Below are 16088 nucleotides of genomic sequence, written 5' to 3' on the forward strand. Positions count from 1 at the left end.
TGTCAATATACATTGTACTGAAGTTTTACAAAATTTAAAACAATGCAAAGGCAAGAGCCATCTTAAAACAGCCCCAGATATGCATTGAGCTGACTCGTGCAGGTAGAAATGATCACAGCAGATAGTTTTCATTCTGATGAAGCTGTGCACCGTGGGTTGTTGACCACAAATCAATCAGAAGGATGCAAGAGGGACACTGAGAGAAAGGTCCACCTGGAACCAGCATGGCTCTGTCCCTCTTTCTGTGTCTCCATTTGTTGTTCTACATCTACTCCATTTTTTTCTTCACTCCATTTCTCTTTCTTAGAAAGATCCTTCTTCATTCTTCACAAAAGCTTAAATCCTCAGAGCCTGAGTCCTTGTCAGAGGAAGGACAGGTGTGGGAGAAGAAAAATTCCAAATGCTTCTTGGCCACAGGGCAGGAGCTGGCTACCTCCCCTTTCCTGGCATTTCTGGCTACATTCTCACATTAGCAAAGAAACATCTGGAAGAAAAAAAATTACTTGTACACCTGGACTTGAGATGTGAACTGCAAGCTAGCCTTTATTAATATCTTTGTTTCCTCAGAAACAAAGTGAACTTCAGGCTGAGGCCAGGGGTCCTGCTCAGTCCACTCTCATGCTGTCTTGGTTTCTCCAGCTCTTAGTGAAGAGCTGTGGCTGATTTCTGACAGCTGTAGGCTTAACATTTTAGAGGGGAAAATGTCTTGGGGGCAAGTATCATGATTCACTCCTGGGGAAACATGCCTGCCATGAGCGTGGTCAGGACCCACAGAGAGTTACTAGAAGTGTGGCTTATAGCAAGTGATTTACAGCAGAGAAAAGACCAGGCCTGTGGCTTCAGGATGTCTGTCAAGAAATGAGGCCAAAACTCTCTTTGGCACAAACAACAGAATTCTTGTCATGGCTTGGTTTGGAATGCAGAGGAATATCCTTTGCTGTTAATAAAATTACCGCTGTGTTAGGATTACACAAGCCAGAGGGCAGGGTGTTTACTGTCCACCTAGTACATACACAGAAAGCCGCAAAATCAATGTGGGCTGGTGGCCATTTACGCTTGTCATTGGCATGACAGGGAAACATGCTTACAATGAAACTTGGCTATGGCAGTTGGCATCCCCAAGGTTTGAGATTAAAACTTGAGGGTGGAGCTGACCTGTAATCTCAGCTACTCAGGAGGCTGAAGTAGGAGGATTACAAGTTGGAGACCAACTTCAGCAACTTTCTGAGACCCTGTCTCAGAATAAAAATTTTATAAAGGAGGCTGGGGGTGTAGCTCAGAGGTAGAGTGCTCTTGAGTTCAATCCCCAGTACCTAATATCAAAACAAAAAACAAACAAACAAAACTTCAGAGGGAGTCAGTGGTCAGAGTCTTTTAGTTTGGAATCTGTTCTCTCCATTATGGCCCTCAGATAAAAGATCATAATCTGTGGACAAAAAGGCCGTGTCCACATGCCACCCTCCATCTGCACATGGAATGACAGCACTGCACACTCTAGTTACCTTGATGCCCTGCCTTCCATTTGTTACATGAGAAGAATAAAATGTGTTACCACGTTTTGTAACTTTTATTAGTTCTCCAGGCTGCAATTACACAGTAGTGAAGAAATACTTAGAGGAAAAATTAACTGTGCTGTGGCAAGAAAGATCAGACTTCTTTTCCTCAAAAGATTCTTGTGAATAGAAGTCATTCCCCCTTTACAGATAAGACAGAAACAGAGTTTCAATATATTATATCTTCTTATGTATCCTGTGAGTTTAAGCATGGTTTCAGAGACTTTTTCCTATAGACCAGACTCTGCCATGGGTGGTCATCTTGGGCATGGCCAATGGACATAGGGTACTAATCAATGCTTTGGGAGGACTTACTATGCTGTCCAAAGCATGTAGAGTTTGAAGTCAAAATAAAGAACTTTAAATCCGGCTATCCCACCATTTTCCATATAGTTTTGGGGGAAACTGCTTAATTTTGGAATCTAAGTCTTGGCAGCTGCAAAAGGGGACCCACTGAGGCCTGATTATGAGGACCTTGTGCAGATGATAGCAGATACTATATGCAACCTTCCTGCACAGTACCTGGCACATGGTAGATAGTGGGTAAATGTTCCCTTTCTGTACCTTTTTCTAAATGTGAAAAAAAAAAAAATGTGAAATAGTCTTCTAAGGTTAGCATAAGAATGTTGCAACTTCAAAGAGGAAACTATGTCTCTTACATTCATAGAAAAATAGTACCTGTCAAATCTCAGATATAATTACAATAAAATCTTTATGAAAAAGGAACTTTCCAAGTCTTCACTTATCTCTTGCTTAAGTCACATCTCCAATAGTTATAATAAAATCTTTATAAAACTATAGCTCTCTAAGTTTTAACTTCTGTCTTACTTATCAGAGAAAAATTAGAACACAATAATAACAGGTGAAACTCTCAGGTTTGGGTTTTGCCTTTGTTTTTGCAAAGAACTATGTTCCATGGTTCTGAGAGCTTGATTCATTTGTGTGGGTAGTTTTTTTCTGGAAATTCAAAACTGCTAAGACTTAGGTGATGGATGATTGACACCATTTCCTCCTCTCACTGGTTTGAGGTCCTTTTGCAACTTGTTCTGTAAGAAAGTTCAGGAACTAAATATCACCCAGATTTGTTGATTTGTTGCCTGCTGGTGTGGAAAGAAAGTGGTCTTTAAAAAAAAAAAAAAGTGGCCTTTCAGATGTCTGAGAAGTTGGAAGATCTTGGTGTGCCTATCAAGTTTAACCCACAGTGACGGGTGATTGGCGGCATAACAGCTGAGCTGCAGTCATTTGGCCAAGAGTTCAAACCCCAACATGAAAAGCCATAGCAGGATCCCAGTTTGATTTGCTGTGGCCATGAAGTCTGAATGGCCAAGCACAGAGGAGGAGGCAAGGGTGACAGCTGGTAGCCATTCTCATCAATAAAGTTGTGACGGTTGAAATGTACAAGCAACCAGAGCCTGCTAATTTCATAGACTTTGAGCCAAGTGCTTAGTGTCAAAACCAGCTATGATCAATGCTGCAAATCGTTGTGAAGGGTCCCCATCCACAGCAAGGTCCTCCCTCCCTTCCTGCCCTCTCCTGATGGGTTAGAGGCAGATTGGTCCTGCTTCCCAGGAATAGGCCCAGTTTGAGGAGAAGGAACCCTTTTTATTTTTTCAAATTCTACTAACTTCTTCAAAGTCAAGTTTATTAAGATATGATTTATACGCAGTAAAATTCAAATACTTTGATCAGATTGGTCCAACATGTTCCACCACTTCACCACTTTCCAAAAAGTTCCCTCATGGTCCTGCTCCCTCACCCTCAGCCCCTGGCAACCACTGATGGGTCTTCCATCCCTAGAGTTCTGCATTTTCCAGAGGGATCTATAAATGGAGTCATACACTAGGTAGACTTTGAAGACTGGCTCCTTGAACTTAGCATAATGCCTTAGAGATTCATCTGCATTGCTGTGTATATCAGTAGTTCATTCCTCTTTAGTACTTATCAGAATTTCTATGCATGACTGTACCACAGTTTTATCATTTGGGTTGTTTTCCTTTCTTGGTGATTATGAATAAAGCCGCTATAAACATTTAGAACTTTTATCTTTTTAAGAAAAAGTTATAGAAGAGTAAGTTTTGTAGGAAACCAGAACTATTTGAGCAAAGGCAATTCTAGAGGGCAGGGATGTAGCTCTGTAGTACAACACTTACCTAGCATGTCTGAGGACCTGGTTTTGTTCCCAGCATTGGAAAAAATAAAAATGACCCAACAGGTGTTTCTTTCTTGATTAGTTGTTATTTTCCTGACATCTTATACTTTTCACTGCAATTTACAGTTTATACAAAGAGCTTTCCCCCAATTTCCTTGCAATAATTATCATTATAGTAACCTTGAAAAGTAAGCTGGAAATCCTACCCATTTTACATATGGTAGCAAGGAACTTTCCTGTGTCAAGACTTCCTAACTCCTGATCTGCTATTCTCCTCCCCGTTTCCTCAACATTCTGTTGGTGCAAAACATTCTGCAAAGTGCTTTTGGGTGATCACATAAACAACATTAAAATTGTTTGCCCCTCAGATGGGTACAGTCTCACGTGGAACCAAAAAAGGTACTGTATTGGCCAAGGAACAGAATCACATAGAGCACAGGCTGTATGAAGCTACCTCTAATCCCATTCTGGAAGCACGCAGGGCATAAACTATAAAAAGTAAACCCAGTTGGAGGGTGAATGAGAATACAGTGAATGGAATAATAGCCCTCAATGTTCAGAGTGAAGGAACTTCCCCAGACAAGCAAGCAGCTGATTCCAAGGATGAGGGAAAACCTCCCTCCTTAGCTTCCAAGTTGGGGAAAGCAATTATCAGGCAAGATTTTCTTTGAACTCTGTGAAAGTTTAACTGGGATAATAACTGGAATTAAGTACTGGAGAATCAAAGTGGAAAATGTTCTCCGAGGCCTGAAAATTACTGTACTTGTCTTATGTGTTGGAGATAGAGGCCAGGATTTTAGATGTGGTGTAGGAAAAAAAGTGTCCATGAGACCCTGCTCTTTAAGAAAGGAATTTAACTTTCTCGGTGCTGCTTTCGGTGGCATTTGCCTGTCAGACCTCCCACGAGTTGGACTCTTCATGTTCTGATAGGATGGCTGCTGACCAGCTGTCACTTCAGCCAGAAACCACTCTGGCTCCTTATGAAATCTGCCAGAGGTGGTTAGAAGGGGAAGGCTGGGCTTTTGAGCCTCATCTTTATGCACTTTCTCTGCCAGGGCCATTAGGGGGGCAGGAAAGTTTACCCAACCCAGATCACCAACTGGGAACTCTACCAAGACTGTCCCAGCTGAAGCACTGCTTGGGTCTTATCCACTGGGTGGTCACCAAACACTAGGCCAGGACAGAAGTTTCACCTGCAGCTGCTGATCTGTGGGACCTTTCGAGCTCCAGGAACATGAAAGAATTTTTGTTTCCATTTATAAAGGGGAAAAAAAGAGAAAGAGAAAAAGAGTAGGGATTATAATTTTTAATGTTTAAGTAAGGGGGCTGCACAATATAATATTTAGGGATTCAGACTTTGGGGCAAAATTACAGGAGTTTGAACCCTGACTCTGCCCCTCTCCAGCTATGTGACACTGGGCAAATCATTTAATCTCCCTTTGCCTCAATATCCCCAGCTGCAAAATGCAAATAATGGTGATCTCTACCCTTTAGTGTTACCATGAGGATTAAATGAGTTATCTTTTGTTAAGTTCTTAAAACAACCCACAGAATATAATCATCCATACATTGGTGTTTATTTTAAAAAAAAATGGAGTTTTCCCCATCACTTTCTAATTTTTCTTCCCCACCAGCCAAATCAAGTTGAATGTAGATTCCTGATCTTTTTCTTCTGTTCCTTCTTATAATTTTAGGCCTTAATATCTGTCATGCCACCCCAGTCCCTGTAATAGTTTCCCAGGGCAGCCATAACAAATTGTCACAAACTCCATAGCTTAAAACAACAGAAAATTATTCTATTATAGTTCTGGAGGCTAGAGGTCCAAAATCAAGGTGTCCATGAGGCTGGTTTTACTGGAGGCTCTGGGGGGCCTGCTGTCCCATGCCTCTTTTTGAAGCTTCCTGAGGTTCTGCCTCCACAGATGTTGTGTCAGTCTTTAAGTGGGGGCCGCATCCTCTAGTTCATGACAGGCCTCCCTACTCCCCATCCTCGGCCTGGTTCCTCACATGCTTCTGTTTCCTGGGTGGCCCCAAAGGCATTTGAGTTCCCAACCCCTGTTAAGGGAGTTTTCTTTTCTTCCCCTGACAGTCAAATGCTTTCCCATCTTATTTCAAAATGGTCTAGTGAAGACTCAGCTCATTTTTTTTTTTTTTTCTGGAAAATATGAATGGTTTCTATTCTGTAAGCTCTATATGTTCTATAAGCTCTAAGATATATATCTTAATCATATATCTTATGTTCTCAATCAGATTTCGGAAGGGCTCCAGCTCCTCTGGAGAACTCCACTCCCAATTTTGCTTTACTTCTTTAAAACCAGAAACTTATCAACCTCCCCATCTCCATGGCCCCTGCTGCACATTCCCCAAGTTTGGCATTTTATGAACATTTATGCCGTTTACGTTCATGGTTGTGTTTTTAACCATGTGGCTGGTGTAAGTCCTTCAACCCGCCCATTCACCTAAATTGAGTGACCTTGTTTCTTTTGTTTCTTTCTCTATATCTTGGTTTCCCTAAATCTCCTTGTTCAGTGATCAATGTCACCAGGACACACTTAGAAGTATGTGACGATTTGGATCCTGCTTTGAACTCAAAGGATTGATAATCTCAATTTACTTAAGTTTATCTCTTTAGTCTGACCCAAATTCCTCTCCCTGCTTTTCAGGCAAGGCTGGGGGATGGAGGCACAGACTTCCTCTAAGCTTTATTAAGAATATTCTGTAAGTTTTCTGTTTGGTTTTTATACTTCAAATAACTCTTAAAAATCAATATTTTGATGACTGAAGTGTAAATGAATAAGAAACATGGAATAAGTTTTCCCTTCAATTACATGAACAGAAATTCTATGTGTTTTAGTGGAAACGCAAGCCACGTAACAGGGTGGGGGATGGGGTATTTGCTGAGCTCCAGGTAAAAGATGTCGATTCTTCCTCTTTTTCTGGTCTTGAACGTGGCATCATCGTAAGGAGAGTCCCAAACCAAAAAAGGGCTTCTGGGTCTTCTATGACTTTCTTTATGTTTTTTTACCTGCTTGGATTGCTATTGAACACTTTTTTTTTCTTTTCTTTTCTTGAAGTAGGTTCAGACAAAAGCCTGCAGTCTCAGCTTTCCACAGGAGCAGTACCATTTGGGCTTTGATCAGTGGTAGCTCTTGGTGCTGCTGAATTGGGCCAGAAAACTAGGTTACAAATTAGTTGTGGCAATTTTCCTTCTTAATAAGAAAACAAATATATTTGTGTCACTGAAGTGGACTCTTCTTTTTTCCTCTTCGGTCAGCTTTGGCTTTTATGTTGCTTATCATAGCACGACAAGTGAGCTGAGGCTGAACAATTGAGAGGGAGAAAGAAGGTCTGCCTGGTGCTCTAACTGGAGTTTATCAATCATGAGAGGGCAGGAGAGGGAGGGAGGGGATCAGCTAATGATATTCAGAAAGGCTGAGGCTGCATTCCTAGTCTTTTTTTTTTTTTTTTCTTTTTTCAATTTTGTTTTCATTGCCTGGTTATAATGCTTTTTGTGTAATAATAAAAATGTAATAATGTTCCATTAAAATTTTTTCTTTATCCTTTCAATGTCTATAGCAATAACAACAACAGATGGTTTTATCTACTGCTAATAGCTCAAAGGATTACATTTCTTCTACACAGAGATATTTATGTTTAAGGAACCAAAATAGCAATTCAAAATCAGAGTACACTTTTCCCAAAACAGACAACCCAAAACAATTTATTTCTATATATATTTTTCTTTTTTTATGCTTCATGTCTGTCAAATGTTCTATCATGATAATGTTCAACTTTTTACATTTTAGTGTCCCATATTATATCACAATTGTCAAGTCTATAGATTATCTTTGTAGGTTGTACTTTGGTTTGGTCACTTCTAGATTATCTAAAATAAAGATGGTGAATAGGTGTGGACTCTTTTCTACCCCAACTGAATGGTAGCGACTACTTAGAACTATGGTTCCTAGGCCTGGTCACCCATTAAAATTCTTTGGGGTCAGGGGTTGTGGCACCCACCTGTAATCTCACTGACTTGGGAGGCAGAGGAGGATTGCAAGTTCCAGGCCAGGCTGGGCAACTTAGATCTTGTCTCAAAATAAAACTTAAAAAGAGCACCTTTGGATTTAATCCCCAGTACTGCAAAAAAAAAAATTATCTGGGGAACTTTTAATAACTGATGCCAGGTCAGTTTTAGAATCTCTAGGGGCAGGGCTCAGGTATGTTAAAAATCATCCAGGGTGATTCTGATGCAATATCAGGATTAAGAATCATTGATCTGAAAATAGTGTCTCTCACTCTCCAACAGGGAGGGGGTCACCTGGAGAACTTATTAAAAACAGGGATTGCCGGCTCACCCCCAGGGTTTCTCATGCACTAGGTCCACGGTAGTTCTCAAAAATGTGCATTTCTAACAAGTTTCCAGGTGATGCTGATGCTGCTAGCTGAGGGCCCATGCTTTGACAACCATTGATGTGTTGTGTTGAGGAACTTGAAGCTAAATTAAGTTTCAGGGGACAAGAGGGTCATGACTGATGAGTCATGGCAGATGTAGTTGCCCAAAGAAACAATTGTATTTGTTGCCCTCACTCTTGAAAAGCTCATCAGTAAACTGCCCTCAGTAACAATTTAGAAGTCAGGCACAGTGGCACACACCTGTCATCCCAGCTACTCAGAAGGCTGAGGCAAGTTTGAGGCTAGTCTCAGCAACTTAGCAAGACTGTCTCAAAATAAAATTCAAAAAGGACTTTGGATGTATCTCAGTGGCAGAGCGCCCCTGGGTTCAATCCCCAATTAAAAAAAATTTTAAAAAGTAGAAATTGGTTACTTCTGGGATGATGATTCCCAGCAAATCCTACCCACATTGTGAGAATTTATTCCTCTGCTTCCTGCCCACATCAGTGGGCAGCCCAGACAAGACTAGCAGTGCTCTTCCAAATATTGCATGCTGCTTCTGCTGGGCCTACCTCACTCAGGGGCCTATAATCCCTGTCCACTATTTATATCCATCACCAGAGAGAAGTAGCATGAGCTATTTTATCCAACTTGCTTCCTGGGACCTGGCATCGAGCAAGACCTGGAGTCCCAGCATAGGTCAGGATATTTTGTTTTATTTTTGCAGTCCTGGGGATTGAACACTGGTCAGTTTTAATGACATCCTAGGAAAGGCTCCAGATGGTCAGGGAGTGGCATGGGAGCAGGGAGAGAGAAGCTTCAAGGTGCAGATGGCAACAAAATCTAACCTGCTTCTGAACTTCGCTTAAAACCTTTAAGCATTCATTTGTTTTCTCTCAGGTCTGAGGGCAGGTACTGATCTGAAAAGCCATCCAGAAGCGGAATTTAACTATTGTCATGCAGAGACTTCAAGCTACTCTCCTGCTGCCACTAAGAAAAATTGGTGAGTCCTATCCATCCACACCAGTTTCCTGTCGTGAACTCAGGTGTTCTATTCTAACAGGCAGTACAGCATTCCTACCACCGTCATGTTGGTGAATTGAAGAGAGTGGAGCCAAAACGTGCTTCCCATCAGATTCTCCCCTATCAGAGGCCATTATCCTGTGAGCAGAAGTCTTGATTCTACAAGGACAACCTGAACACAATCCCATTTGGGGGTCCTTTTCATGGTATAAAGTCTGTACTTGACCACATTAGATTACAGCACTGGTTCTCAACTGGGGGCAACCCATCCCCTGGCCCCACAACCAGCCATCTGGCAATGTCTGAAGCCATTTTTGGTGAATGGTCATGACTGTGAAAAGAAGGGTCATGGCACTGGCTCTGGGAGGTACGAGCTAGCGACGCTGCTAAGCATCCTGCCAACGCACAATAGCATGTCAATAAACTCAGCATTGACTGTAACTTCCTGTTTACCCACAAATGTTAGTTAATTATAACTCAAAAGGAGCCAGCCTGCCCAGGGCCCTAGTGCACTGGTTTCAGCACCCATTTGAGCCACTAAGGTTAGAGGTTGTGACCGGCTAATGTGAGCTCAGGCCATGACACCAAGCCCTAGAAACCTAAGGAACTCTTAGGTCTGTTCTTCAGGGAAGAGTTCTAACTTGCCTTCTCTCAGAAGAGGGTCCCAGGCCCTATCACATGTGTCACCAGGAGGAGGACACAGCTACAGGAAGAAGTGGATTATGCAAAAGGGAAGGTGCAAATAGGAAGAAGCTTGTCTTTTATATTTTGCCCCAAATTGATTGTCAGGAATTTCATGGAAGGTTTAGTCAAGGATTTGTTGAAAGAAGCAGGTCATTAAAGAGTTCTTTGCATCTTTTCACATGGAAAGAGAAACTGTCATGGTTTGCAATTTTTTAAAAATTAATTTTTTGAGACTTTTTAGTATTTTGAGACTTGAAAAATTAAACTCTCAGTCCAGTCCTTCCCTAGTGGTCTCAAATTGCCACTGGACTACTTTTCGAAGTAGACTACGCTAGACAACTTGTCCAAATAGAATAGCTTAATCAAGGGTACTTGATGAAAAGTCCTAACACCTCCTATTAGAATAACAAAGTTTAGAATTTCTCATGTGGCAGAAAGATCACTTAATATGGCAGGTGGAAGACTTGGGTTCTGATCCTATGCTAACATTGTTGCATCTGTTTGACCTTGGACAAGTCAGTGAACCAATTTGGAAAATGACTTTAACCCCAGCTTGACTTCCCTCAGGCTTCATAACAGCTAACTTCACTGAGAATATCTGAGTTCTTCCCACTCCCGTTCCCTGCACTGTAGAATCTTTCCTGTGGCCATCCTTTGCTCCCCAGACCACAGATCTTTTTTGCACCATGTTCCTGCCCTTGAGACCCTACCACTGTCAGCACTATAGGAAAGTTCTGACTTGCCCTCTGAAGGTTCGATAACAGCCTACTCCAAATAAATGGACAATGGACAGATAACCAGGAGAAATTGCAAACAAATGTATTAACATGTACATATGCATGGGAGTCACACAAAATACGAAATGCAAAGAAAACCCAGATGCTTGTGACTTATTACCCTCTTTGTGCGGGAGAGGGGAGAGGGTAATGGGGGCTGTGGGCAATTTTAGAGGAAGAGTAAAGGATTCTAAGGGGAGAGAGTGAGCCCAGAATACAGACAATGGTCTGAGTTGAAGTTATTCTGGGTTTTATGTGTGATATATGATTTTCTATCTCTCCCTCTGTGATATATGATTAATGAAATTTCAATAAGAAGATTGGAGTTCCTCTTTGGTGAGTTTAGTCTTTAGGCAGGTAAGGAACTGCAAAGAAAACCCCGACTGCATTCTCTGCTTCCCAGGTACTCCCAGTTTGAAGTCTAAGCAACATGTTTGGGGTACTGTTTGCCAAGCCCCAGCTGCACCCACCCTGCTTCCGGATCTTTCCAGATCCCCTAGCGCTTTCCTTTTTCCCTGCCCCCATTCTAATAAAATCCTGTTCTTAGCTCCACCCCTCCCTTTTCCTACTTTTACCAGCAGAATTCAGGAAACTGACACCCAGATCTGCTGCATCATCCTCCACCAAACCAAACCCTCCTTCCCTAATCCTGAAATCTGATTGGTGAAACTGCCTTCAGGAAGCTCAGCTTCCAGTCACTAGAGCTTCATCTTCATTGATCCTTTGCAGCATTTATGTCCATGAGCCAGATTTTCCTTGAACTGTCCTCTTTCATGGGAGTCTGCAGTACTGTGTCCTTCAGGTTCTTCCTCAGAGACGTCCTCAGTATGCTTTCTCTGGCTGCATCCTCCTTCTCTTCTCCGTAACATTCTCCTGCGTTCTCCTGGGGAACACAGGCAGTTCCCCAGGTCCTGGTTCTCCTGGTTCTCGACTTCTCACCTGAGTAATGTCATCTCTCGTTGGTACATTCTGGTATCAGCTCTCAGCTGTGTGAGTTTGAGTCCCAGATCTGTTCTCTCCTCCACAGTCCTACACCCAACTCCCGTCAGACATGTCTTCCTAATTCTTGCACACCAGGCCTCAGCAGAAAAACCCACAAAAACACCTCCTCCACACCTTTCCACTTCTTTGAGAGGCAAAAACGCCTTCTTGTAATCTGACCTTGGCACCTGGCACTGTTCTTTTTGATCCCTACCTCTTCCTTAACCCCACCTCCAATCATTTTCTAAGCATCATTCCCTGGCTCAGGTCTGTTATTATCTCTCTCTCTCTCTCCCATTCTTTCCTGTTTATGGACAAGCTTTCATTTCTGACATCTGATCAATTGTCCTATAACGTGTTCTGATTCGTTCAAAGAACTTTAATGGCTTCCCATTTTAGACCAAAAGAGGTTCAGACTTCTCATTCTGCTGTGCCATGCCTCTCCCTTCCGGCTCCAGTTCATCCTCCAGTCTCAGCTCCGGTTTCTCCTCACATCTACCTTAGGGCTAACTGGAGTCAGACTTGTTCCATCAATGCACCTGCTTCTCTTCTCTCCGCCCATTCCTTTCTGTTCAACTCCCACCTTCTCATCCAGGTACGCTCTCAAGTCCCTTCTTCCTCCATGAAGACCTTACTTCTCTTTAACACTCCTTGAACTATTGCCAGCCTTTGGCTGAACTTGTGCAAATGTAACCCAACCCACTGCCTTCTCCACCAACTAAACAAAAGACTTAGGGATGAGTTGATTTATGTTTGGGCACAAGATATTTACGTCATTGTGAGCGGTGGCAGTTCAAAGACTGGGTTCAGATCACACTTTGGTTTGTCACTCTCTCTAACTGTTCATATTTTGTACTGTGTTGTGCTTAACCATATGATAAAAGTTAACTTTTCAAGAACAGTGATTGAATTTTATTCTTTCTTTTATCCAGTATCAGTATACATAGTAGGTACTCAGTAAGTTTATGGCATTGACTTCCAAGGATGTCCCTTACTTATTAGGAAACTGCTCTTCCTGCTCAGTACAAGGGTAGTGGCAGCAACAAGAAGGTCTGGAATAGTTCATGGGATATTGTGTGATGGCATCCCCACGCCAGGGGCTGGGGTCCTGTTTCCCCCTGTTTGATCACTAACTCAGTGTTCTGTGGATCAATGTGAGAGTTAATAGGAAGGAATTCTTGGGCCGGGATGGAGGGCTCAGAGGGCAGGTGGCGTAAGAGAGCTGATGTCCTAATGATGAGGCCCTCAGTGGCAAGTAACAGACCTCCAGCCATAGATTTAAGGATGCCTCAGGACATGAGCTGTGAACAGAAGTTCCAGGACTGGCTTGGCCACTCAGGGATGTTGTCCAGGACACAGGCCCCTTGCACCTCTGCTTTGCTGCTCTTCACATGTCAGCAGTGCCCCTACTATGTCCACAAGGTGACTGAAGCAACACTAAGGGATGCTCGCTCACATGTAATTGTCTGACCTGGGAAGGAAGAGCTGAATGGGAAAGAGGCTCTCTTCAGGAGGCTTCTTCCAGGTTTTTCTAGAAATCCCCCAGGAGACTCTCCTTGCATGTCACTGGCCAGACTTTGCAATGGTGGGTTTGCAGGGAGCTGCAGTGGAGGCCTCGAAAGTGAGTGTTGGCATTTTTAGCCTCTGCAGGAGAGAGTAGGCAAAGAGGAAAGGGATCGGGGAAGCAACTAATGATGGGTGTCGTCAGAGTCCTGAGCGGACAGTGATTGGGCCAGACAGGTGCCAGGGTAAGATGAAGGAAAGAAAAATCAGAGGCAGAGTCCATAAGGAAGACCCAGACATGACGAGAAGGATCACAGAGAATAAGAACAGGGGGGTGCTGAGGCCACCATTCGGTTTCACCCGACCTTTATTGCTAGGCCAGGTCTTTCCCCACGTGTTACCTCACATAATTCTCACTCCAGTCTTTTGGGTTGGCATTACCCACTCCATGTTACAGATGGGGAAGCTGATCCTGGTGAGCTAAGTAGCTCCCAGATACCCAGTGATAGAGAGCTTGCTTAGCACACGTGTGGCCTTATATTCAAGCCCCAGGATGCAACGAAGGGAAGGAAGGAAGGCGGCTGGTGCTGGGTTGGATGTGTCAGGTTCACCTAGTGCTGCCTCCTGATCACTAGTCTGTGTGTCACGGGATCACACAGTGCCACAAGGAGATAAATGGCAGGTTTGGGGTTTGAATCCAGATCTTCCGTCTCCAACAATAATAACAGGAGCTAACACTTGGTGTTCATTAACGATTTTCTGGGCACTGTGCTAAGCATCTTCCATGCATTAAAGTATCTGATCTGTGGGAGATGAGCACATTTTATAATTTCTGACATTTGGAAATTACAAGTAACTTCCTAATGTCATTTAGTAAAATGACAAGAGTAAGGATATGAGTATAGGCCTTCTACTCTAGCACCTACACTTTTTTTTTTTTTTTTTTTTTTTTTTTTTTTGTGGTGCCGGGGATTGAACCCAGGGCCTCATGTCTGCGAGGCAAGCACTCCACCAACTGAGCTATATCCCCAGCCCACAACACTTTTAACTGGTACTTTCTACTGCCTCTTTAGGCTCCAGACTCCAAGCGGTTAGTGCAGGGCTGTTTCTGCTCTATCCATGTTGTCCTTATCATAACCTAAATCTTAAGTCATAATCAGCTAGGAAGTATACCCTGATTGGCATAAAATTGTCCCCCTGTGATTGACGGAAGACATTCTATTATCCAGTTCTTGGGAGAAAGCCTACAGCCTCGCGGGAAAGGTGCTCCCACCTGTGTGTGATGAGTGTGATGGGGTGGGGTCACTGGGCTCGGGGGAAGCCAGCCTCAGGTTGAAAGCAGAAGGCAGTGGTGGGGTGAGTGGTTCCTCCTTCACTTCCTACGTGAGCCTGTGACTGTGTACAGTGGGAAGCAGAATGGAAATAGTCCTTTTGTGTTGTGGGGCTTTGCTTCCATGATGGTAATCCTCCATTTTAATGCTGATAAGTACAATGGTGAGGATTATGCCCCTTGATTTAATTTGGCCTGCATATGGCAAAGCTCTCGCCAGGGTTTTTATGTGACATTCTTTAGCACAGCCAGCCTGTTGTTGTAGAAGGAACCCATATGAAGGAGGCAGGAGATTGATAATACTGGGGCAGATGTTTTTACACAGCAGCTTGTAACACACCCCCAGAGAAGCTACTTCATAGGGGCTTGTCAGTGAGGGCTCAGCCTCAGAGTGACGGGAACATTCATGACTCAGGCGACTTGAGGAGACCTGGCACCTCACAAGAGGGGAAAGTGAGCATATTTCTCTTGTGTGTCACCCTTGTGGCTCTGAGGCTTGGAGCCAATTGGGCTGACCTCAGAATTGATGAGCCAGAGAAACAGCCTCCCAGTCAGCAGGGCCGACTGCAGGCCAGATTTTCATGTGGGCTGTGAATTACAGATTGCCACGTATCTTGACAAACACTCTGTGGAGAGTCATTGCAGAAACATGCGGCAGTGCTGAGATGATAGAACAGAACAAATCTTCCAGAAAACTTCCTGCCTTGCAGTACTGGGGATCAAATCCAGGGCTTCACATTTGCTAGGCAAGCACTCTACCACTGGGCTACATCCCCAGTCCTTTTTTTTCTCTTTTGAGACAAAGTCTTGCTAAGTTGCCAGGGTGGTCCTTAAACTTGTGATCCTCCTGCCTCCTGAGTAGCTGGGATTACAGGCCAGGTGCTTATGAGGTGGTCGACACTGTTATCTGACTGGGGTGGAGGAAGGATGGGCTTTGGGTCAGACCTGGGTTTGAATTTAGTTCAACTGCTTACAGGCTATGAGATATTGGGCAAGTTCCTTCCTCTGCCGAACCCCATATCCTAGACTGCAAAAAGGGAATCATTGGGTGATTGGAGATCATCTATACCAATGAGCTAGCACAGTTCCAGACATAATAGGTGCTCAATGAGAGATGATGGGAGTTGTCGTCATGGTGTGTCAGTCAGCTTTGCGCTACTGTGATTGAAATACCTGACACGAGAACAACTTGGAGGGCTGAGGTTGTGGCTCAGTGGTAGAGCACTTGACTCTCATGTGTGAAGAACTGGGCTTGATTCTTAGAACCGCATATAAATAACAAAATAAAAATCCACTGACAACCAAAAATTATTTCAAAAAAACAAACAACTCAGAGGAGGAAAAGGTCATTTTGGCTTACCATTTCAAAGGTCTCCTATCCATTTCTCTGAGCCTGAGGCGAGGGAGGACATCATGGCAGAAGGGCATGGTGGAGGAAAGCTACTCACCTTATGGCAGCCAGGATACGGCGGGGTGAGGAGGGAGAAGTCAGGGGACAAGATATAATACACAAAAGCACATCCCCTGTGCCCACTTCTTCAAGGCATTCCACACCTGCCTACAATTAGTTTTGTCAAATTATTAATCCATTATATGGATTAATCTATTGCTTACGTTACAGCTCTCATAATCTAATCATTTCACCTCCTGTATTAACACAGGAGCTTATTGGGGACGACTTATATCCAAACTATAAA

General features: G+C 43.3%; 1 protein-coding gene across 5 annotated transcripts in view; it reads left to right on the plus strand.

Annotated features, from left to right (window-relative positions):
* Positions 1 to 16088, plus strand: part of MYO3B (myosin IIIB) — a 548027-nt gene that overhangs the window by 389698 nt on the left and 142241 nt on the right. For all 5 annotated transcript variants that reach the window (XM_079135472.1, XM_079135470.1, XM_079135469.1 and 2 more), the window contains exon 29: positions 8995 to 9097. In XM_079135472.1, coding sequence (XP_078991598.1) covers positions 8995 to 9097 — 103 coding nt within the window. The remainder of the gene's footprint in view (positions 1 to 8994; positions 9098 to 16088) is intronic.

Source organism: Sciurus vulgaris (genome assembly GCF_902686455.1).
Source record: "Sciurus vulgaris genome assembly, chromosome: 3".
Lineage (NCBI taxonomy): Eukaryota > Metazoa > Chordata > Mammalia > Rodentia > Sciuridae > Sciurus > Sciurus vulgaris.